The 22,886-nt window shown below is 51.5% G+C and overlaps 2 protein-coding genes across 2 annotated transcripts in view; one reads left to right on the plus strand and one right to left on the minus strand.

Moving 5' to 3' along the window:
• The first annotated feature begins 591 nt into the window (after positions 1–591).
• Positions 592–11,684, plus strand: Slc4a11 (solute carrier family 4, sodium borate transporter, member 11). The gene is made up of 20 exons (XM_013011126.1): positions 592–675; positions 2,248–2,322; positions 5,028–5,189; positions 5,313–5,356; positions 5,881–6,112; positions 6,201–6,282; positions 6,517–6,640; positions 7,694–7,897; positions 7,973–8,066; positions 8,160–8,285; positions 8,370–8,483; positions 8,572–8,704; positions 8,942–9,015; positions 9,499–9,757; positions 9,854–9,960; positions 10,069–10,237; positions 10,326–10,499; positions 10,685–10,880; positions 10,959–11,128; positions 11,267–11,684. The coding sequence occupies exons 2-20, from the start codon at positions 2,262–2,264 to the stop codon at positions 11,334–11,336; spliced, it is 2,595 nt and encodes an 864-aa protein (XP_012866580.1). The 5' UTR covers positions 592–675; positions 2,248–2,261; the 3' UTR covers positions 11,337–11,684.
• Positions 11,685–14,314: 2,630 nt separating this feature from the next.
• Positions 14,315–22,886, minus strand: part of Itpa (inosine triphosphatase (nucleoside triphosphate pyrophosphatase)) — a 13,897-nt gene continuing 5,325 nt past the window's right edge. The window contains exons 5-8 of the mRNA XM_013010912.1: positions 21,828–21,859; positions 18,815–18,930; positions 15,892–15,968; positions 14,315–14,800 (exon numbers count right to left, since the gene is read on the minus strand). Of these exons, the coding sequence (XP_012866366.1) occupies positions 14,662–14,800; positions 15,892–15,968; positions 18,815–18,930; positions 21,828–21,859 (364 nt within the window). The 3' untranslated portion in view covers positions 14,315–14,661. The remainder of the gene's footprint in view (positions 14,801–15,891; positions 15,969–18,814; positions 18,931–21,827; positions 21,860–22,886) is intronic.

Here is a 22,886-nt window from a genome sequence, read left to right on the forward strand (position 1 = left end):
TGGGGAGAGAAAGTGTGTGCATGGGGACAATCTGGGCTCCGAGGGCTGTAGAATCATTTACCGAGGAGCCACCATGGAACGGGCCAGGCCAGGGGTTCACCGTAGCGGTAGGACTGGCTAGAACCCAGTGCAACGCACCAAGGTCTCCTAACACTCAACTGCACAAACGTGTGCGCGCACATCTCTCCAAGCCAACCCTGCGCCTGCATGTCTAGGGAGGGACCCGGGGCGGCGGTGCCATTTTGGGAGGCGCACGGCCAGCAAACCCGACGCCGCGGAGCGGGAAGGGGGAACCGGCTCCGTGGGCCTAGGCGGAAGCCGGAGAAGGTGCGTCGGCCCGCGGCTCCGTGGGCCTAGGCGGAAGCCGGGGAAGGTGCGCCGGGCCGCGTCAAGTTAGTTCAATCGCCGGGGCTGGAGGAGTGGAATTAAGAGAAAGGAGCCCGCGATTGAGGGCGGAGCCAGCGAGATGAATGGAGAGGGTGGGGCCGGAGGGGGCGTGGCCTGAGGACGCCCCCAGCCTGTGGGCGGGAGCCGGCGGCGCATTTAAAGCAGAAGCCTCGCCAGTGCCCCCCGCTCTCCGCGTCTCTGAGCTCACCCAAGCTTTTTTTCCCCCAGCTACGTCCCAGCCCCGACCCCGCGACGCTTGGGCAGGCGCGTGCGAGCCGGGTCCACAAGGTCTGGCTAAGTGGCCGTGGGTCCCCGGGAGCTGCGCGTTCGCGGGTGAGGGGGGGCGGCGGGCGGGCCAGCGTGGACTCCGCCCTTGGTGGCTTGGCCTCCCGTGGCCTGGCGAGGCCGCCGGAGCGGCATTAGGACCCCGGCGAGGCCACGGGGTGGTGGTGGGGGGTATGCCGTCGGCTCCCGCCGGTGGAGTGCGGGGGTGGGGGGGGGGACACCGAGTGTGACAGGCCTCAAAGAGCCGGGTGAGGAGCCCCCTGTGGGTGCGCGTGCGCAGCCACCTGGCGGCCAATTGCCGGGGTCACGGCCACGGCCACCAGACGAGTAGCGTCGCAGCCGGGCTGTGGACGTGAGAACCGGTCCTCGAGGAGAGGGCGCGGCAGGGACGCCGGACCCCGCCGGCCAGGGGAGCCCCCCAGCCTGGGCAGGGGTCCCCGAGTCCGGGCGGGTGCGCGCTGGCGGGACGGGGAAGAGGGCGCCCGGTGGACAGAGCGCGCCGCGTGGAACGCACAGCCCTCGGTTTTAATCCTCCTGTTTGAACGAGTGCTGAGTTCGGTGGAGGGGCGGGGGGGCTCAGAAGTGGCCAGGATGTGAGGCGCCCGGGATGCTGCCGAGCCAGCTGCGCTGTCGGTCGCCGGGGTTGAGATCCCCTTACGTCCGGCCTGGCACTCCGCCGGGGCAGCCGCGGGACCCCAGCCGGAGCCCACTTTTGTCCCGCGAAGGGAGGAAAGATGTTCCCTCCAGCCCCTCGACCACTGCCCATTTTCCCCATTACTGCCCCTTCTGGAGGTGCCTCGGGTCTCCCGTCCCGCGTACGCTCCCTGCGCATCCCGCACTCAGCACCCCCGGGGCTGCAAATCCCAGGCTCTTTCCTCCCACTGCACGCGGCACCGCCAGTGCTTCCTTCTGTGCACCCCTGGAACACACAGCCCGGCCATCCCGGGCCCGAGGCGGAGCGCGCCCAGCACCGTTCCAGCTCCCCACTCTCACACCCCGCCCCTCCTCCCGCCTGACTCTCGGCTCCGCCTTCCTGGCGCCCCGGGGCTGCCCTCCTCCCCCCCACCCCCCCACCCCCCACCCGCTTTCCCCCGGCAGGGGGTCGGGGGGTGAAGGGAAAGGGGATCAGGAGGGAAGCAGAAGAGATGGGCTTTTATTTCCTTTTTTGTGTGTGTGCCGGTGTGGGGCTTGAACTCGGGACCTGGACACTGTCCCTGAGCTTCTTTTTGTTTAAGGTTAGTGCTCTACCACATGGGTGGCAGCACCACTTCCAGCTTTTTCTGAGTAGTTAATTGGAGATAAGAGTCTCATGGACTTTCCAGCCTGGGCTAGCTTCCAACCAGGATCCTCAGATCTCAGCCTCCTGAGTAGCTAGGATTACAGGTGTCAGCCACCATCCCCTCTGGCTTTAGATGGAGGAATTTAATCTCTTCAATTAGGATTGTTTTTTCCTGGTTCCATTGGGGCCTCCTCCCTATTATTGTTGCCGAGTGTCCCTCTATCACCTCTCAGTGACTTGGGGTGGGGTAGGTTGCTGGTATGGAGCTGGTCACAAGACTTTGGCTTTCCTTGTAGAAAACTCCTCCACCATGTCACAAGCTTCCACTGTGTCACAGAACGGGTTCCTTGAGGATTCCAGTGAAGACTTAGGTGAGTGCAGAGAGAGCTCCTTGATTAAATGCCTTTAGGGACCTGCATACTCCTGGTCTTAGCTACCTGTGTGGCCCAGGGCTGGTGCCCAAATGCTTTGGAACTTGATGCCAGCAGAGGTCTGGGGGTGCTGAGGTCTGGGCAGTCAGCCACTTCTACTCTTCGTGGCTGTGGTTCACTGTTAGGTGGCAGGTGTCTGGGCAGTATTAAGCCATATGTTGTACATTCCCTTATTTCTCAGTCCCCACCTAGCACTGCAATTGACCTTTAAGAAAATCAGACCTGGGCATCAGTTGTCTCCTCTTAATCTGTCCTTTCCTAAGTCTCTAGGCTGGTGCAGTCTTGCCTGTCCTCTGCCCAGCCCAGTGTTGGAACAGTGATGGTGTGCTCTTAACCCTGGGTTCCCCAGGGGCTCTGTGTGCCCGGCTGCTTGCTGTGATCAGGTTAGCTGTAGGATGGCATTGCAGGAGCCATACAGAAAAAAGGCAGCATGGGTAGTAGTGGTGTTGGGAAGAGTGGCAGAAGGCAGACTGGGATGAGTTGGTATTGGTGGAACCAGGTTTTTGTCCTCCCACCCCCACTGCTGGTCGTGGGGCTTGAACTCTGGGCCTGGGTGCTGCCCTGAGCTCTTCAGCTCAAGGCAAATGTTCTTCCACTGGAGCCACAGCACCACTTCTGGTTTTCTGGTGATTAACTGGAGATAAGAGTCTCACGGACTTTTCCTGTCTGGGCTGGCTTTGAACCATGATCTTCAGACCTCATCCTCCTGAGTAGCTAGGATTACAGGCGTGAGCCACCGGCTCCCAGCCCAGGTATTTTTTTGGTCTTGATTTTTTTTGTGCTAGCCCCGGGGTTTAAAATCAAGTCTTCAATCTCTTGCTCAACTTTCTTGCTCATAGCTGATGCTGTACTACTTGAACAATATGTTGAGTCCAGCCATTTTTGCTGGTTAATTGGAGGAAGTAGCCCTTGGACTTTTCTTCCTGGCCTGGCTTTGAACCTCAATCCTCCAGGTCTTGTTCTTTTTTTTTTGGGAGGGGGGGTCCAGTTGTGGGGCCTGAACTCTGGGCCTGGGCGCTGTCCCTCAGCTCTTCAGTTCAAGGCTAGCACTCTACCACTTGAGCTACAGCGCCACTTCCGACTTTTTTTCTGCTTATATGGTGCTGAGGAATCAAACCCAGGGCCTCATGCATGCAAGGCAAGCGCTCTACCACTGAGCCACCTTCCCACCCCCCCCCCCCCCCCCCCCCCCCCCCAGGTCTTGTTCTCTTGAGTAGCTAGGATCACAGGTGTGAGCCATGGACAGCAGGCTAACCAGCTTTAAATAAGGCAAGCCTAGAATACTAAAGTCAGGGAGAACATTCTTTGACTTAATCTTTTTTCTCTGGGCTCTGGATGTAGTGTAAGCCAGAAACTGGGAGTCACCAAGCTCTGAGCTCAGGAAATTTGGAGAAACGAGGTCTGGGGTGTACAGGTAAACTGGTAGGAAGAAGTAGAATCGAGTCAGGTGAGTCACTACTTTACAGGTGTAGGTGAACTGCTGGTCGGGCGTTTGTGTCTAAACAAGGGCCCTTTGCCTAGGAGTACTCATGTATGAGGAAGTAAGTATAGGACAGTCTGAAAGAGGTTCCCGCTGTGCCAGAAGAGAAGAAGGACACTTAGGAGAGGAAGAGGAGCATTCCAAGTGAACCCTAGAGAAGGCCCTGGAGGGAGGGATGCCTCTGAGAAGAGTGGACATGCCTGGAGCACTATCCGACTGGCCTAAGAGAGATGGGTGAGGAGTCGGACTGGGCCTCGGGAGCTGAGGCTCAGGGCAGGAGTAGAGGACATTTGCATGTTATCAGGAAGTCTTTGTTGTTGTTGTTTTTGGTCGTGGAACTTGAACTTGGGCCTGGGAGCTGCCCCTCAGCTTTTTGGCTCAAGGCTAGCACCCTACCACTTGTGCCCTAGAGCGGCTTCTGGTTTTCTGGTGGTTAATTGGAGATAAGAGTCTCTTGGATTTTCCTTCTCAGGCTGGCTTTGAATCCCAATCCTAAAATCTCACCCTCCTGAGTAGCTAAGATTACAGGCATAAGCCACTGGTGCCGGGCAGGAAGTCTTTGTATAGGACGAGGCCTGATGGTGAAGATGGGGGCAGCTGCAGTCATTGGGGGCAGCTCTGGGGTCCTGCATGTGATGAGAAGCAGGGCTGAGATGAAGCTTCCTCCCTCTATTTCTCTGACTCTTCCTGCTTCCCAGGTCTCAGCCTAGATGAGACTCCACCTGCCCTCTCTGGCGGCAGGGGCTTTAAGCTCTGTGTTAACAGAGCACCCAGAGATAGGGGTTTATCTGGAAACTTCAGTTGCTCTGCCTTCTCTTGAGTTCCATAGCCTGGGCATTCTGGGGGACAGAGGCCAGACAGTCTTATCTACACCATGTACCCTGGGCTTAGCCTGTGGAATGGATGTATTGACAGCGCAGAAACTTGGTTCTTATAGCTGGGAATGTCACAGGGGGACTCCAGCTCTGTGTACCTGCTGCTGCCATGAGTAAGACCAGGCAGGACCAGAAATTCTGCCTCCCTGGGCTGAGGCTCCCTTCCTGAGGTGTGTGGGAGCCCTCACTAGGCACTGTGTCTAGCTGGACATTCCAGGGGAGCCTGTTTCTTGTGATCGCCCTCCTGGTGAACAGCACTGATAGCTCTCTTGGGTGTCTTTTGGTGACAGCTGCATCTCTGAACTATTTCAAGAATGACACGGATATCTCCAAAGCTCGAGATGAGAACCTGCGGGATGAGACCTTTGACACGGTCAACTCCTCCATTGTGTCTGGCGAAAGTGTCCGGTTTTTTGTTAATGTCAATCTTGACATGCAGTCTGCCAAACCTGGTATGAAACTTTCAGGAGGGACAGGCCTGGGGGGAGTAAGGGCCTGGGAAGATACAGCCCTGCTCTATCAAGTGAGACCTGAACAGTTGTGGTGTCACTCTGAGCTTTTCTCCATTTTTCTAGATATGGCCACTGGCGGCTGCATGCTCCTGCACACCTCTCGCAAGGTGAGGGCCTGACCTGACCTGGGAAGTCTTGGGGTCTCTAGTTGGAGAGAGCTGCTTCTCTTAGAGTCCCCAAGCTGTTTCCCTCTGCCACTGTCTCCAGAAGTTTCCAAGCAGGGATGTGTGTGTGTGTGTATGTGTGTGTATGCATGCACACGCACCAGTAGCGTAACTTGAATTCATAGCCTCACACTCCTGCTTAGTTTTTTCCAAGCAAGGCTGGAGCTCTACTACTTGAGTCACACTATACTTCAAGCATTTTGCTGGTTAATTGGAGATAAGAATCTTCTGGCTGGCTTGGAGCCAAAATTCTCACACCTCAGCCTCCTGAGTAGCTAGGATTACAGGTGTGAGCCCCCAACACCCAGCCTAAGCAGAGATTTTAAACTAACTCAAGGCTGAGCGTTCCCATTTAGTAGGAGGTTTTGGGCCCAGTGAGCAAGAGCAGCCAGAGACCACCATTGCCTAGGCAAAGACAGTAGTGTCAAACACAGACCTGTGTGGTTCTGACCCTGGATGCCCCATAGTACCTGAAGTTAAAGAACTTCGAGGAAGAAATCCGTGCACAGCGAGACCTGGATCGCTTCCTGGCCCAGGCCAGCATCATCCTGGATGAAACAGCCACCTCTCTGGATGAAGTGCTGCGAACCATGCTAAAATGCTTCACCCAGGACCCCAACCACGCAGAACCAAAATACAACTTGGACCGGCTCATGGCCAAGCTCTTTACGGATGCTGAGAACCCCATGGAGGGTAAAGGTAAGACCTACCTCTCTACTTTGGCAAGAGGAGGTTTGCTGATGGACTGGCTGACCCTGCTTCCTTCTCCCTCCACTGTTGTCTTCAGCCCATCTGCTGTCAGATACCATTCAAGGAGTCACTGCCACGGTCACAGGGGTGCAGTACCAGCAGTCGTGGCTCTGCATCATGTGAGTTGCCAGGAGACAGCTACCACTGGTCACTCTGGATCTAGGCATCTCATATCCCTGCAGAGGATGGCCCTCAAGTGACACAGCCCTATTCGGGATGAGGAGGTTTAAGCACTCTATCCTATTTGGTCATCTTTTCCTTCCTAATAGAGGCTACAGCTAGGGGTTCTGGGTAACTGGGAGCTGCAGCCTTTGCCGGTGCTATCAGTGTCCTGTGTGTTCTATCCCTACCAGCTGTACCTTAAAAGACCTACATAGGAGGCATGTGTGCATCAGCCGCCTAGTTCGCCCACAGAACTGGGGGGAAAACTCCTGTGAGGTTCGCTTTGTCATCCTGGTGCTGGCTCCACCCAAGATGGTGAGTTCAGGTCTTGGGGTCGCTCTGCTTTCTGGGGAGTAAGGTCTTCTTGAAAGCATTTCTTCCTTTCTTTTTAAAAAAATTTTTTGGGGGGGGTGGTCCGGTCATGGGCCTGAACTCTGGGTGCTGTCCTTCAGCTCCTCAGCTCAAGGCTAGCGCCTTACCACTTGAACCATAGCACTACTTCTGGCTTTTTCTGCTTATGTGGTGATGAGGAATCGAACCTCATGCATGCAAGGCAAGCACTATACCACTGAGCCACCTTCCAGCCCTCTTTTTTTTTTTTTTGCCAGTCCTGGGGCTTGAACTCAGGGCCTGGGCACTGTCCCTGAGCTTCTTTTGCTCAAGATTAGCACTCTACTACTTGAGCCATAATGCTACTTCTGGCTTTTTCTGTTTATGTTGTACTGAGGAATTGAATCCAGGGCTTCATGCATGCTAGGCAAGCATTGTACCAGTAAGCCACATCCCCAGACCCTCTTGAAAACATTTCTAAATGCTTTATTTTTTTAAATATATATATATATATTTTTTTTTTTTTTTTTGTCGGTCGTGGGGCTTGAACTCTGGGCTTGGGCCCTGTCCCTCAGCTCTTCAGCTCAAGGCGAGTGCTCTACCACTTGAGCTACAGCGCCACTTCCAGTTTTCTGGTGGTTTATTGGAGATAGGAGTCTGACGGTCTCTCCTGCCCGGGCTGGCTTTGAACCGCGATTCTCAGATCTCAGCCTCCTGAGTAGCTAGGATTACAGGCGTGAGCCACCAGCGCCCGGCTTAAATATATATTTTTTATTTTTATTTATAAAATTTCTAAAGCCTTCTTCTCATACCTGATCGTTTACATTTCTGTTACATCTAAATTTCCCTAGAAGTTGCTCAAAAGGTTTTTCCTTAACTGAAAAGGAATTCTTTTTCTGCAGTACTAAGGTTTGAACCTGCTGCTGCCAGTTCACAGGGGAGCATCTGCTTGCAAGCGCCTGTGCTTGGGAGAGGGAGGCGGGGCCTTCTCTACTGTATAGGGGCTGCAGATGTGACCCTCATATCCTTCAACCCCAGAAAAGCACCAAGACAGCGATGGAGGTGGCACGCACATTTGCTACCATGTTCTCGGACATCACCTTCCGACAGAAGCTCCTGATGACCCACACGGAGGAGGATTTCAAGGAGGCCCTGGTGCATCAGCGGCAACAGCTCACTATGGCGATGCCATCATTATGGGACTACAGCATGATCTCCCTTCCTTCTCACAAACATCCAAAGGTACAGAAGAGAGGTGGACTTGCTTGGCAGAGGTCATGGGCCAGCTGGGGCTAATAAGTACTGTCTTCTCCCCAGCCCCCTACGTTCAAGGACTTCTTGCGATTTGGGAAAGGCATCAGGGAGGACATCATGCGTAGGCTTCCCGTGTACCCATTGGACTTCACTGATGGTATGTGGCCCAGAATTTAGTTTTTCAGACCCCGGGACCACATGTGTGCCCATCCTTCATTTCTGACAATCCTGCCCCATCCTCCATTCCTAGGCATTATTGGGAAAAACAAAGTTGTATGCAAACACATCACCACCACCCTGTTCCTCTACTTTGCCTGCCTCCTGCCTACACTTGCTTTTGGATCCTTCAATGATGAGAACACCAACGGAGCCATTGGTGAGGTGCTGGTGACTAGCAAAGGTGTGCTGGGCAAGTTCACAGGCTACACTGCGCAGCTGACCTTCCCATCTCTCTTGACAGATGTGCAGAAGACTATAGCCGGGCAGAGCATCGGAGGCCTTGTGTACGCGCTCTTCTCCGGGCAGCCGCTGGTGATATTACTGACAACCGCGCCCCTGGCCATCTACATCCAGGGTGCAGTGGGGGTTGAAGTGGGAGATGGTGCTTGAGGTTCCGGATCCAAGCTGAGCTCTGACCGCCCACCCTACCCCACTGCTTGTAGTGATCCGTGTCATCTGTGACGACTACAACTTGGATTTCCACTCCTTCTATGCGTGGACAGGCCTGTGGAACAGTTTCTTCCTCACACTGTATGCTTTCTTCAACCTCAGCCTGGTCATGAGTCTCTTCAAGAGGTGACTGGCTCTTCCTGAGTTGTTGGGGATCCTTCAAGGCCAGGCATCTGGATCAGCCTCTTGCATTCTTGTAACCCTGAGAGGGATGCAGTGCTCTCCCAAGGGGCTATGGCAGGCTCATTGGGCCTGAGACACTGGTCCTCTGCATTTGTGTGGGTGGGTGGTCTCTGCAGTTTCAAGGAGACTTACTCTTCCCTAGTAACAGCCCTATCTTATGAGGCGTATCACCTCCTGCAGGTCGATGGAGGAGATAATTGCCCTGTTCATCTCCATTACATTCGTGCTAGATGCTGTCAAGGGCATGGACAAAAGTGAGTGCAAGCCAGCTACAGAGGGAACTAAGCTGGGATGGAAAGCTCTAGACAGTGGCCTGATGGAGCAGAGGAGATGGGGTGGGGCTAAGGTTGCTTCTTCCCATGGTCAGTGTGGAGCTCACAGCTTTGTGAACTGTGAGGGGCAGAGCAGAGAGCGCAGCAGCCCTACATGCTGAAGGGTAACAAGGCTGCCCCTCACATGCCTAGAGATGGGGGAAGAGGCACTGGGCCAGGCATGATCGATCGGTGTCAGAAGTGTGGGGATGGAGTTAGATGGGCAGGTCAATAAATGGGTATTGGATGACACAAGGCTAGAGCTCTCTTCCTTTTCCCCTCTACCTCCAGAGACCCTCTCTCTTCAGGACCCTCCCCCTTTTCACTCTGTCTCCCTCTCCTGGGTGCTCTCCCTCCCCATCCAGGAGGAAGCTGGGCTCCGACCTCAGAGCTCAGATGACTGAGGCTTGTTGGCCTGTTCCACAGTCTTCTGGAAGTACTACTATGGTCATGGCTACCAGACAAAAAGGACTTCATCCCTGGTGAACCTGCTGGGCCTCAGCACCAGCCTTAATGGCACCCTCAACAGTACCTTCAACAGCAGCCTCCTGGACAGACCCCCACAGTTAGTGGAGGAAGACCACTCTAGCACTACACACCCGGACCGGGCAACCGCAATCCTCAGCCTCCTCATCATGCTGGGCACGCTCTGGCTGGGCTACACCCTCTACCAGTTCAAGAAGAGGTGAGGCTGGCCCCCGGGGGGGGGGGGGGAGAGGGCAGGGGTCAGGGTCACAGCTAACTGGTCCCCAGACCATACTCATATGCCAGTTGTCCCTAGTCCCTACCTGCATCCCCGCGTGCGTGAGGTCCTGTCTGACTGCGCCCTGCCCATCGCTGTGCTCTGCTGCACCCTCATCAGCTCTTCTTGCTTCCGGGAAGTTGAGAGTGAGTTGGGGCCTGAGAGTGAGGGGGACCGGGGGAGGGGAGGAGAGGGCAGCACGGGCTTATTCCCTGGGGGCTGCAAGCTAAGCAGGAGCCTGTCCCCTGTTGCAGTGAGCAAGTTTAGCTACAACCCCAGCGGAAACCTCTTCAAGCTAGCACAGATGCACTTGCTGTCCCTGGAGGCTATTGGCAGTACCATGATCCTTGGCTTCCTGCTCTCCTTGCTCTTCTTTGTGGAGCAGAATCTAGTAGCAGCCTTGGTCAATGCACCAGAGAACAGGTATGGAGCTGGGGAGGGTGGAGCGAGGGAGTTATCCAGGCTTCTCAGGGCCAGAGAGGCTCTGTCCATGTATGCCTGTCTTCGGCAGACTGGTGAAGGGCACTGCCTACCACTGGGATCTCCTGTTGCTGGCCATCATCAACACAGGACTGTCTCTGTTTGGGCTGCCCTGGATCCACGCTGCCTACCCCCACTCCCCACTGCATGTGAGAGCCCTGGCGTCAGTAGAAGATAGCGTGGAGAACGGGCTCATTCATGAGACGTGAGTCTGTGTGTGTGTGTGTGTATCTGTGTGGCCACCCAGAGACTTGGGAGCAAGAGCTATGTAGGCTTGAAGCAAGAGAGTCTTGGGCCACATAATCTAGGGAGAGAGATGTGACTTGGAGGAAAAAGGTCCAATGACAGTGGCCAGAGGTGGGTGTGTGGCCTTTTCCTTGTGGCTTGCAGGATTGTGAATGTGAAGGAGACTCGGCTGACCTCGCTGGGTGCCAGTATCCTGGTGGGTCTCTCCTTGTTGCTGCTGCCTCTGCCGCTGCAGTACATCTCCAAGCCCGTGCTCTATGGCCTCTTCCTCTACATTGCACTCACCTCCTTGGATGGCAACCAGCTCTTCTCACGTGTGGCCCTGCTGCTCAAGGAGCAAGTGAGTTCTTAGCCTGGGGAGGAAGTGGGATGGGGGATCTGGCCACTCCTACCTACATCTGGCCATTGCTGCCCATAGACATCATATCCACCCACACACTACATCCGGAGGGTACCTCAGAGGAAGATCCACTACTTCACAGGCCTGCAGATCCTGCAGCTGCTGCTGCTCTGTGCTTTTGGCATGAGCTCCCTGCCCTACCTGAAGATGATCTTTCCGCTCATCATGATTGCCATGATCCCCATTCGGTATGAGCAGACAGATGCAGAGGGCAGGGAGGCCAGCCCAGTGCTGCGGGGGGGGGGGGGGAGAGTAGAGGTGGGTGCCTGCTGCTTTCTCCTCTGACCATTCACTTCATATCTTCTCACACCTCCTTCTTCCCGCAGCTACAAACTGCTGCCCCAAATTATCGAAGCCAAATACTTGGATGCCATGGATGCTGAGTATAGACCCTGACTGGCAGGCCCTGGCCACTCCCCTTCACCAACTCTCCCCACCCTCCCAGGCTGGCTCTGTGGCTATGTAGGGAGATGTGGGTGTCCAGGTTGTGGCTGTGTGTTCTCACAGCTGTTTTCCAGGGCTGTGGTACCTGGGCATTGTGGGGTTTAGTGTTGTGTGTGTGTGTGTTCACCACTCTCCCCATTAGCCTTTAGCTTTGGGTCAAGAACATTGCCCAGGGTGGGACTAAGCAGGGTGGATTTTCTTTTGATAAAAGAGTTGATGCCCAGGAGAGAAAACCATTTCCTTGATTATGTAAGGAACTCACTGTGCGCACATTAGAGAATAAAGCTATGTCTAGGCTTCTGAATGCTGCCTCTATGAGTGCCACCGGGATGGGCTGTCACCTCCAATCCTGTGGGTGACTTGGGCAGCCTCTGTGCTGCCCTGTTTCCTGGCATCTTCAGGAACCATCATGTGCAAGGGCCCAGGAGGCAGGGCCTGAGCCTAGCAAGGTGCTGTGGCTGGGGGTGAAAGCAGTGTGGAGTGCAGGGCATGTACTGGAAGGGCTCACAGTGACAGTGTGACTGTGGGGACTGGCCTGCCATGCTTCTGTTTGTTCATTTGGTGGTTGGCCAGGGTCCAAGACAGTGGCAGCCATCAGGGAACCTGATCTGAGGTTCAGTGAGCGTCCCTGTGCACACCTGGGAGCAATAATGAACGGCAGACAGGCGCACTGGCTCACAGGTGCTGCCACATCTCCTTAAAGAGCTCTGGCTTCACAAATACCCTGCAGACTAAGGGGTTTTGGACTGTAGTAGTGGATGAAGAGTTTTGTTACATCTAAAACAAAAGGGACTAATACCTGAAATGGCAAAAGAATTCCTACAAACCAACGTGTGCGGGGGGGGGGGGGCGGGGGGGGGAGAGGCAGGGTGCTGGTGGCTCACACCTATAATCCTAGCTACTCAGGAGGCTGAGATCTGAGGATTGTGGTTCAAAGCCAGCTCAGCCAGGAAAATCCATGAGACTCTGCAATTAACCACCAGAAAACCAGAAGTGGAGCCATGGCTCATGATAGAGCACTACCCTTGAGTGAAAAAGCTCAGGGACTGCGCCCAGGCCCTGAATTCAAGCCCCACAACTCTCCCCCCGCCTCCCCCCAAAAAAAATTAACCAGCAGAAAGCTGGAAGTGGAGCTATGGCTCAAATGGTAGAGCACTAGTCTTGAGCAAAAGAAGCCAAATGAGAACATAAGGTCACTGAATTCAAGCCCCAGTACTGGCACATATGCACACACATAAGCTGGGTCAACAGCTTAAGGTCGAGAGATCAAGCCCTGTATGGACACATGAACACACACACACAGGCCTCTCAGTAATCAGAAATGCCAAGTCCTCAGATGCTACCTTATACTGGATGGACTGGCAAACACCAGCAGGCTGAATGGTGTTGGGATGGGCCTTCCCCGACCTGCCCCAGAATAGGGTTGCAGAATGGAGATAGATGAAACTGGACTCTAGGGTGAGAGGTTGGTTCAAGTCTGTTCTCCACAGTCCTGTTTTAGGGATAAGTCAGTAAGTATATGTGTACCCAGGCCAGGTCTCAGGAAGGAGCTCAGCAAACACCAGGATGCCCGGCCACATCTACTCCTCCCGTGAGTTACAGGTTCTGTCTTGGGGACCCCTTCCTCAGTAGCCTGGGTAGAGTCAGACAAGGACAGACAAGGAACAAGCAGTCCCTCAGACATCCTCCCACCCAGACACTAAGCAGGGACTGTGCTCAGGGGGCTCAGCAGTGTGCAGGGTGACATGCCAGCACTTCTGGGTCTGTCAGGGAATAGTGATACTCTGAATTGTAGTGATCCATGAATTGCTCCTTACCATTCTCAGTAGGCTGAACCCCTGGGAGGGACCCACCTGCATTAAGAAACCCCATTTCTGCTTTCTGTTACTGCCCTATAGTTTCTAGACATCCTTGAGGAGGTGCACCCTTCCTCAAGGGAATGACTTGCATGATATCCAAGGCAGCCATCTGGGCCCCAAAAATCACTTCCAAAGAATGGCTTCCCAGGGCTGCTGAGCCAGGCCTCCTGGCCTCACACTTACACACTTATACACTTACTGAGGTCTCAGTCTCTAGGCTGAATTATGACAGTAAGTATTCCGTCATCCTTCCTAGCAGAAAAATAACTTGGCATTATAATAATAAGCATTTTAGCTGCTCCAATGTACAAAAGCATAAAGTAAAAGTGACCGATGTTCCACATGTCCAGCCCGCAATCCAGCAAAAGCCAGCAGAGGTATCAACTAATTGAGGGGGTGGAGGAGGCAGCACAAATCTGGCACAGAGAGAGGCAAGTCTGTGACTCATGATCCATGACTTTAATAACAAGAAGGCAGGCATCAGTGGCTCATGCCTGGAATCCTAGTTATGCTGGAGGCTGAGATCAGAGGGTCTGGACAGACAAGTCTTTGGGACTCCAATTAACCAGCAGAAAGCCAGATGTGTGGGTTCCAGTGGTAGAGCACCAGCTGTGAGCAAAAAAAGCTGAGCAAGGGCTGGGAAGGTGGCTCAGTGGTAGAGTGCTTGCCTTTCATGTATGAGGCCCTGGGTTCAATTCCTCAGCACCACATAAGCAGAAAAAATGGAAGTGATACTGTGAACTCAAGTGGTAGAGCGCTAGCCTTGAGCTGAAGAGCTGAGGAACAGCGTCCAGGCCCAGAGTTCAGGCCCCACGACCGACAAAAAAAAAAGCTCAGCAAGAGGCCTCAAGTTCAAGCTCCAAAACTTACGTGCGTGCGCGCACGCACACGCACACACACACACACACACACACACACACACACACGAGGATGAGAAAAAAGCAAAAATGGAGAAGATGTAACACTAGCTAGCAATGGCAGATTAATACTTGGCAACAGCATTGCCCTTCTGCCACCCCCACCCATAAGGCTTCCTGTACCTGCCAAAGGGGACTCAGACATCAGCCCGGAGCAGGGCTCAAAGCAAATTTTATTTTGGAAACAAATGCCTTTCACATTTCCATTTACTGCATTTTCAAAGCATCAAAGGATGTCTGTAAGGTTCTTACCCACACATTCAATCCTGCCAAGGTTGCTTTTAAACACCTAAGGTCCTGTCGGGATCTCAGGCCCAGAGGCTACAGGAGCAATCACTGAATTCCTGGGGCAAGAGTCAGGCTTCAACTTGCCCAGAGCTTCTCAAAGCAGAGCCAGCTGCTCTTCCATTCTGGAATGGTGAGGCTGCCCAGCACAGCTAGCAAAGGGCACTCCTGCTGGGCATCCTTAGAAGGGTGCCTCTAGGATGGGGAGGTTTCTGGCTAGCTTGCTCCAGATCCTGGGCCCAAGTGATCACCTTTAGGTCCAGGAGTCACACTGCCAAAGTATTCCTGTAGCTCCAGCAGGGCCCGGAATCGATGGGAGATGGTATTCTTCTCAGCCTTGGGCATTTCTGCATACCTAAGGAGGCAAAGTAGCAGTTCAGAGGACAGAGAAACCAGATCCCAGAAAGACATAACCAGAAACTCACCCCAGGAGCCCCAAACTCAAGGAGCCCTGAGGAAGCAGGGCAGGGAATCCCCAGCTACCTATAGACTGTTCAATTTAACTGGATAATTTTAAGTTCCTATGTAGGTAAAAGCCCTTATTAATAATCATGAAAGGATATTAAAATTTGCTCTAGTGTGTCCAAAAGTCGTTAAAGGACGCTGGGGACAGGGATGAGCTGCATATTTGATCAGCTTTGTCATCTGTTGACAAGAAGCAGTGGACCTGACAAAGTAAATACAGCACTGGGGGTGGGGAGGCCTGGCGACTGCCAGCAGCCCATCTTCTGTGAGAAAACTCCAGTGAGGTGAGAAGCCACACCCGTCTCTGGGCTCTAGACCTTTGCTATCCAATATAGTAGCCACTAGCCACAAGTAGAAGAAACTCAGTCCCTCTGAATACATTGCAAGCACTCCACTGGGTTGTATGTGCCTAATGGCCAAGCAACCACAGTACAGACACTTGTCATCCAAGAGCATTCTTGGACAATGCTGCTTTACTATGTCTTCCTTCAGCCTTGTGTAGCTATTGTTGAGGCCTCTGGCCATACACCCTGGGGCCTCCAGCCTGGAAAGCCCAAATCTAATAAGAACAAATATGTGTCACATACACAAAGGTAGGAAACTTGGAGAACATGCAGCACCATGGGGTTTCACGATTCCAAGAGACTGCAAGTCAGAACATTTTTCCCAATCCAAATAAGGGCACGCAAGAATCCTACAAAACTCTCAGGTTTAAATCTCTTGGTAGGCTAAGGCCAGAGAAAGAAGCACTGGTCACACAGCTGCTCTGGGGTGAGTGCAGACAGAGCCCAGGACACCTGATCAACCCTGGTCTAGTGTGTGTGGGCTGGGCCACCTGGATTCCTTGAGTCCATACCCGCAGAGCTGCTTTGAGCTGGAATGGCACTCTCCAGAGCCTGCCCCACCCATATCCGCGTGCCTGCACCTGTACAGGGTGCCCACCCAAGCCCACACCCCAGGGAGGGAATTAGAGCTCCTTACGTTTGCTCATATCCATCAGGCTGAAAGCATGGGTCCCAGCCAAAGTCCCGGCAGCCTCGGGGCACAACAATTCGTCCCTGTCACAGGAAACAGGACAGGTATGACTGGAGATGCACTCAGAGGACAGTTTGAATTTGGCTATTTGGGAATTTGATTAAATACTCAACTGCAGTTCAAAGGGTCCATGTTTGATAATGCCTACATAAAATACAGAGCAAAGGCACAGGAACTACTGTGAATCTGACTGGTCCACCAACACCTCTGGGCCCACTCTCCCTCTTTAGTTTGAAAAATTGGGAGAAAACATGTGTTCTTAATAGGAAGTTAAGGGCTCTGAATTCTGAGGATAGCCTCTATGTGTATAGCATTTTCTTTGTTAGTCATGGGGCTTGAACTCTGGGCCTGAGAGTTGTCCCTCAGCTCTTCAGCTCAAGGTTAGCACTCTACCACTTGAGCCACAGCGCCACTTCCAGTTTTCTGGTGGTTTACTGGAGATAAGTTTCATAGCCTTTCCTGCCTGGACTGGCTTTGAACCACAATCCCCAGATCTCAGCCTCCTGAGTAGCTAGGATTACAGGCATGAGCCACTGGCACCCAGTGCGCATAGCATTTTCAAAAATCCCAGGGAAATGGCTGGGAACTAAGTGGTAGAGCACTTGTCTAGCACATGCAAGGTCTTGGGTTCAAAACCCCATACCACCAACAAACAATAAATAATTAGGATAGCATGCAAAAAAATCCAGGTTTCAATCACCAGAATGCCAGGATGGGGATTTTCACCTAATTATCAAGTCATGCAGAGCCAAAGGAAAAGTCTCCTGTTAGTAGGGAGCTATGTGACCACAGTCAATTACAGGACCACTCAGTGTCACTAAAGTGACAAGTTTTCTGAGTACCTACACTGCGCCTGCAGTGGCCTTAGCACTGAAATCACAAGATAGCCTTCCCTGCTGGTACACGTCAAATAAGGAGTATATGAACTATTACCAAATGCAAAGTGCCTTACAACAGCCCAACAAGGTGTTGAACACCAGAACAGAAATCAGTCTTTACTATCTTTTTTTTTTTTTGGTCGTGGGGGCTGAACTCTAGGTCTGAGCACTGTCCCTCAGCTCTTTGGCTCAAGGCTAGCCTCCTACCACTTGAGCCACAGCGCCACTTCCAGCTTTTTTCTGCTTATGTGGTGCTGAGGAATCGAACCCAGGGCCTCATGCATGCAAGGCTAGCGCTCTACCACTGAGCCACCTTCCCAGCCCCAATAACTAACATGTGTCACTGGGACAAGGGTCCTGGAATGGAGTGGAGCTTGGCATCTCTCGCTAAAAGGACAAGCTGGCTAATGTGCTCCTATGGACAAGGCGCATCCAGCCTGTCAATGAGAATGAGTACTGGTGAAAACACAACAAGATGAATGAATAAGGCCACCTCAGGGAAAATCAGGACTGGCAAGTAACAAAGCCCATAAGGCAGACAAAATTGAAAACAGGGAATGGCAGGGACTACAGTGATGCAGGCTGACAACGGATCAGTTGCTCTTCAGTCCCTGCAGGCAGTGAGGCCTGTGGCTAAGTGGAAGTTTCTGGAAAAGCAATAGCAACCACTGCTCATTTTTAACAATTTAACCAAGCAGTGACCCAGCAACCTGTTTCTGGGTGCTTATCCTAAAGAACTGAAAACAGGATGTTGAGATGGCTGTATTCCCATGTCACCCAGCACTATCACAATAGCCCAGAGGTGGAAGCAACCTAAAGGTTAATGACAGATAAATCCACACAGAGAATATGGACTATTCACACAACGAAATACTCTTTGGCCTTAAATGTGATTGGGATCTATTATACAGCAGTGTAAATATGCTTAACACTGATGTATTGTACTTTTAGAAGTTGTATTTCAAGCCAGGCGCCAGTGGCTCACACGTGTAATCCTAGCTACTCAGGAAGTTGAGATCTGAGGATTACAGTTCAAAGCCAGCCCAGGCAGGAAAGTCCAGGAGACTCTTATCTCCAATAAACCACCAGAAAACTGGAAGTAGCGCTGTGGCTCAAGAGGTAGAGCACTAGCCTTGAGCTGAAGAGCTGAAGGACAGCACCCAGGCCCAGAGTTCAAGCCCCATGACTGGGAAAAAAAAAAGAAGTTGTATTTCATGTTATGTTATTTTACTACCATAAAAATAACCAGGCATCTTTACAAAAAAAAAAAAATAACCAGGCATAGTAAAATGAAGTATCTGTGGACAGTCCCAGGGTACATCTAGATTTTAACCTGGCAGAGGGATTTGGCAGTTAAGTGGCCTGTCACAAAGAGACAAACAGAAGGATGAGGGTGCTGAGTACCTAGAAGGGAGGACTGGACCAAGAGAAAAGTAGCTATATTTAGGGTTCTGATAGGTAAGTGTGGAGGTGTTGAATAGCAACCAAAGAAGGAATGAACTCAAGTGACAGATAAAAATTCTAGGCTGGGAAGGTAGTTCAGTGGTCGAGTCGTTGCTTAACATAGGCAAAGCCTTGGGTTCTCTCTCCAGCATCAACAAAGAAGACTAAAAATCTGTGGAAAGGTGGAGGACAGCTGAGAGAAGCTGCACCCTGGCAGATGGATAAGGAGATTTTGGAGCAACATCTGAGCAACAGATGTAGCTCTCAGGCAATTACCTTAAGTTTGAACATTCTCTTCTTACTGAGACCCTGAGTGGAGAGAACTGGGCATATCAGACCTCAGAAGCTGACCTAGAGGCCTCAGGGGTCAACTAAGTTTAGGGATCGACAAGGCTTTTAACTGTGGTACCCAGGAATGCCACCCAGCAAGGCCCTGATAATTAATTGTCCCTGGAGTGCCCTTTTGGCATTGTCCTACAGATCTTCGGCATTAGGGCACTACGCCACCTGGTGCAACAAAGGAGAACTGCATCCTAGTGGGTACTCACGGAGGTCCGGCCCCTGAACAAACGCACAGGCTCAGTTGGGTCCCCGGTGCTCAGAGCGAAGGTGCAGAGTGCATAGGCTGATTTGTCCTCAAAGCCAGCAAGAAGCTGGTGGAGACCTGTGCACAAGTACAGAAAAGTCTCAGTATCTCCATGCTGCTCAGTCCCACCCCTCCCTCTCCCCCTCCCAAAAGGCAAAAGGCCCTTCATGAGAGAGCAGAGATCAGGGCCTGCTTGAAATCCAAAACTGGTTATCTGCTAGCTGGCATAAGGTTTTGTAAAACAACAACAACAATGTGTGAGTCGGGCACTGGTGACTCACGCCTATAATCCTAGATACTCTGGAGGCCAAGATCTGAGGATTACGGTTCAAAGCCAGCTCGGGAAGGAAAGTCCATAAGACTCCTATAAGTAACTCAGAAAACCAGAGATATCTTTCCATTTATTGATGTGTTCTCTAATTTCTTTCAAAAGTTTGAGTGAGGGATGGGAAGGTGGCTCAGTGGTAGAGCTCTTGCCTTACATACATGAGGCCCTGGGTTCGATTCCTCAGCACCACATAAGCAAAAAGAAAAAAGCCGGAAGTGGTGCTGTGGCTCAAGTGGTAGAGCGCTAGCCTTGAGCTGGAGAGCAGCGACCAGGCCCAGAGTTCAGGCCCCACCACAGGACCCGAAAAAAAAAAAAAACTTTGAATGATCTAGTTTTCCTGAAATCTCATAAAGCATTTGATAATAACTCTAATAACTCTAAGTCACAGAGTGAATTAAGTAGGTCATGGGAACATAAAAAGAATCTAGTGGGGAATCAGGCGCTGGTGGCTCACATGTGTAATCCTAGCTACTCAGGAGGCTGAGATCTGAGGAATGCAGTTCAAAGCCAGCCTAGGCAGGAAAGTCCATGAGACTCTTTTCTCCAATAAACCAACAGAAAACCAAAAGTGGTGCTGTAGCTCAAGTGGTAGAGCACTAGCCTTAAGCTGAAGAGCTGAGGGACAGCGTCCAGGCCCAGAGTTCAAGCCCCATGACTGACCAAAAAAAAGTGTGAATCAATGCAATATGGACCTTGCTGGTTCCCAACTATAAGGCAGCATTTTTGCTACAAATAAGAAATCCCATCCCCAAATAATTACATAATATTGAGAAAATAGTTGAGGGTACTGCTCAGTGGTAAGTGTTTATTTAGCATGCTTAAGGCTCTAGGTTCAGTCTGAAGCACCAAACACACATACACACACATTTTACACTTACAAATAATTTCATATACACATAATTTTGATTGGTTAACCTTTGCAAAAACTTTCAACTTTCACAGATACAGACTGAAAAACCAAACAGACATGTTTAGGATTTGCTTTTGTTTTGTTTTGGTCATGGGGCTTGAACTTTGGGCCTGGACGCTGTCCCTGAGCTCCTCAGCTCAAAGTTAGCACTCTACCACTTGAGCCACAGCGCCACTTCCAGATTTCTGGTGGTTTACTGGAGATCAGAGTTTCACGGACTTTCTTTCCTGGGCTGGCTTTGAACCATACTCCTCAGATCTCAGCTTCCTGAGTAGCTAGGATTACAGGGATGAGCCACCAGTGCCCGGCCTGCTCACTTTTTTCTATGCAACCAAGGCAGGTTAGATTTGACACGCAAGACTCCTGCCTGAGCCTCTCCAATGCTGGTTTGCATGGCTGGTACTCAATCATCTGAGGCAGCTTAATTTTTTGCTGGTTATTTTGGAGACAGGCTCTCATAGACCTTTCTTCTTTGGACTGCAACAGCTGGATCCCAGCTTCTTCAGTAGCTAGTATTATAGGTGTGCGCCACCAGTGGCTAGCTTTTTTTTTTTTTTTGGTTGGTTGTGGGGCTTGAACTCAGGTCCTGGGAACTGTCCTTGAGCCTCTTTGTGCTCAAGGCTAGTGTTCTGCCACTTTGAGCCACAGCATCACTTCTAGTTTCCTGGTGCTTAATTGGAGATAAAAGAGTCTCATAGACTTTCCTTCCTGGGCTGGCTTTGAATCCCAATCCTCAGATCTCAGCCTCCTGAGTAGCTAGGATTACAGGTGTAACCCACCAGAGCCCAGCCATGGCTAGCTTTTTAAATGACAAAAATGACACATATTTATGGCTATTATTCTTTTCTACTACTGTGCATGTTTGGGGCTGGATTTCAGAGTCTCATGCATGCTAGGTAAGTGTTCTACAACTGAGCTACTGCCCAACCCTTGGCTTTTTGAGACAAAGTATGGCTATGTAGTGAATGCTGGGTTTGAATTCACTGTTGTAGGCCTCAAACTCCTGCCTGCTGAGTTCTTGGGTTACAGAAGAATGCCACCACTCCTGGCTTAAAAAGTACCTACTTTTAAAGCACCTAAAAAGGGAACACTGGCATAACCATGTAGGTGGTAGGGTATAAACTATCCAGATCTGAGAAGGACTGTCCCACACAACACTCCCTGCAGATCAGGCAAGGCCCTGGCTGACACAGGGCCCACAGGTATCACTAGGGACAAGTCTCTCTCTCTCTCTTTTTTTTTGCTGGTTCTGGGTTTTGTACGTTGGGTCTGGGTGCTGTCCTTAAACTCCTTTTGCTCAAAGCTAGCACTCTACCACTTGAGAGACAGCTGGAAGTATGCAGCTGTAATTAATTTTCTGTGATTAATTGGCGCTAACAGTCTCCTGGACTTTCCTGGCTAGGCTGGCTTTGAACCTCAATCCCCAGGTCTCAAGTCTCCTGAGTAGCTAGGATTAGAGGTGTGAGCCATCAGTGATCAGCAGGTCAAGTCCCTCTTGAGAGCCACAATTAGCAATTCACAGCTTCACCACCCATCCCTCACCTTCTCCCTATCTCAGTGCTCTCTGGAATATAAGGAAAGGTGAGCTCCAGGTTTCAGACAGGGAAGGTAAAGGGAGGCCCAATGGTTGAGGATGGAGCCAGGACTTTTAATTTCTGGTAGACCTTTCTGTTTTTAAAACTACCCCCAAGATTCTCAGTTCCAACAGATCCGAGGGAAAAATAACAGGGAAAATACCTTCAGGCTTTAACTTCTCCAGAAACCATTTTCTGCAAAAGAAATAAAGAATAATCAGATACCAGGAGCAGATGAATCTTCCTATCACCTTCTCTGGATTATACTCCAGAAAATCAGAGCTGCAGGACAGCCAAAAGGAAAAAGAATGTCTCAAAATAAAGAGCAGTAATCTAAGGGAGGGGGTATATTTAGCTCAGTGTTAGAACTCCTGAACATAGCATACTTGAGGCCATGGATTCTGTCTGCAATAATAGACAGATAGACAGACAGAGACACGTAGACAGAAAGATATGTAGGCAAATAGGCAATAAGCCCTAAGTAAATACAAGCCTCAACCTCACTGGTAACTAGGAAAAGACAACTTAAAAGTGTATGTGGACTGGGAAGGTGGCTCAGCGGTAGAGTGCATACATGAGGCCCTGGGTTCGATTCCTCAGCACCACATAAGCAGAAAAAGCTGGAAGTGGCGCTGTGGCTCCAGTGGTAAGAGCACTAGCCTTGAGCTAAAGAGCTGAGGGACAGCACCCAGACTCAGAGTTCAGGCCCCATGACCGGCAAAAAAAAAAAAAAAAAACCTGCATGTGGAGCTGGGCGGTGGTGGTTCACACCTGTAATCCTAGCTATTCAGGAGGCTGAGATCTGAGGATCATAGTTAAAAGCCAGCCCCAGCAGGAATGTCTGTGAGAAAACCGGAAGTGGCACTGTAGCTCAAGCGGTAGAGTGCTGAAGAACTCAGGGGCAGCGTCCAGACTCAGAGTTCAAGCCCCAGGACAGACTAAAAAAAAAAAGGGGGGGGGGTAGAAATGTATGCATTATCCTGCCCATGTAATTGTAACCCCTCTGTACAGTATGTTCACAAATAAAATAAAATTAAATTTAAAAAAAAAAAAGGGGGGGAAGCCGGGTGCTGGTGGCTCACGCCTGTAATCCTAGCTACTCAGGAGGCTGAGATCTGAGGATCTCGGTTCAAAGCCAGCCCGGGCAGGAGAGACCGTGAAACTCCTATCTCCAATAAACCACCAGAAAACCGGAAGTGGCGCTGTAGCTCAAGTGGTAGAG

The sequence above is a fragment of the Dipodomys ordii genome, unplaced genomic scaffold (assembly GCF_000151885.1).
Source record: "Dipodomys ordii isolate 6190 unplaced genomic scaffold, Dord_2.0 Scaffold13, whole genome shotgun sequence".
In the NCBI taxonomy this organism is placed as follows: Eukaryota; Metazoa; Chordata; class Mammalia; order Rodentia; family Heteromyidae; genus Dipodomys; species Dipodomys ordii.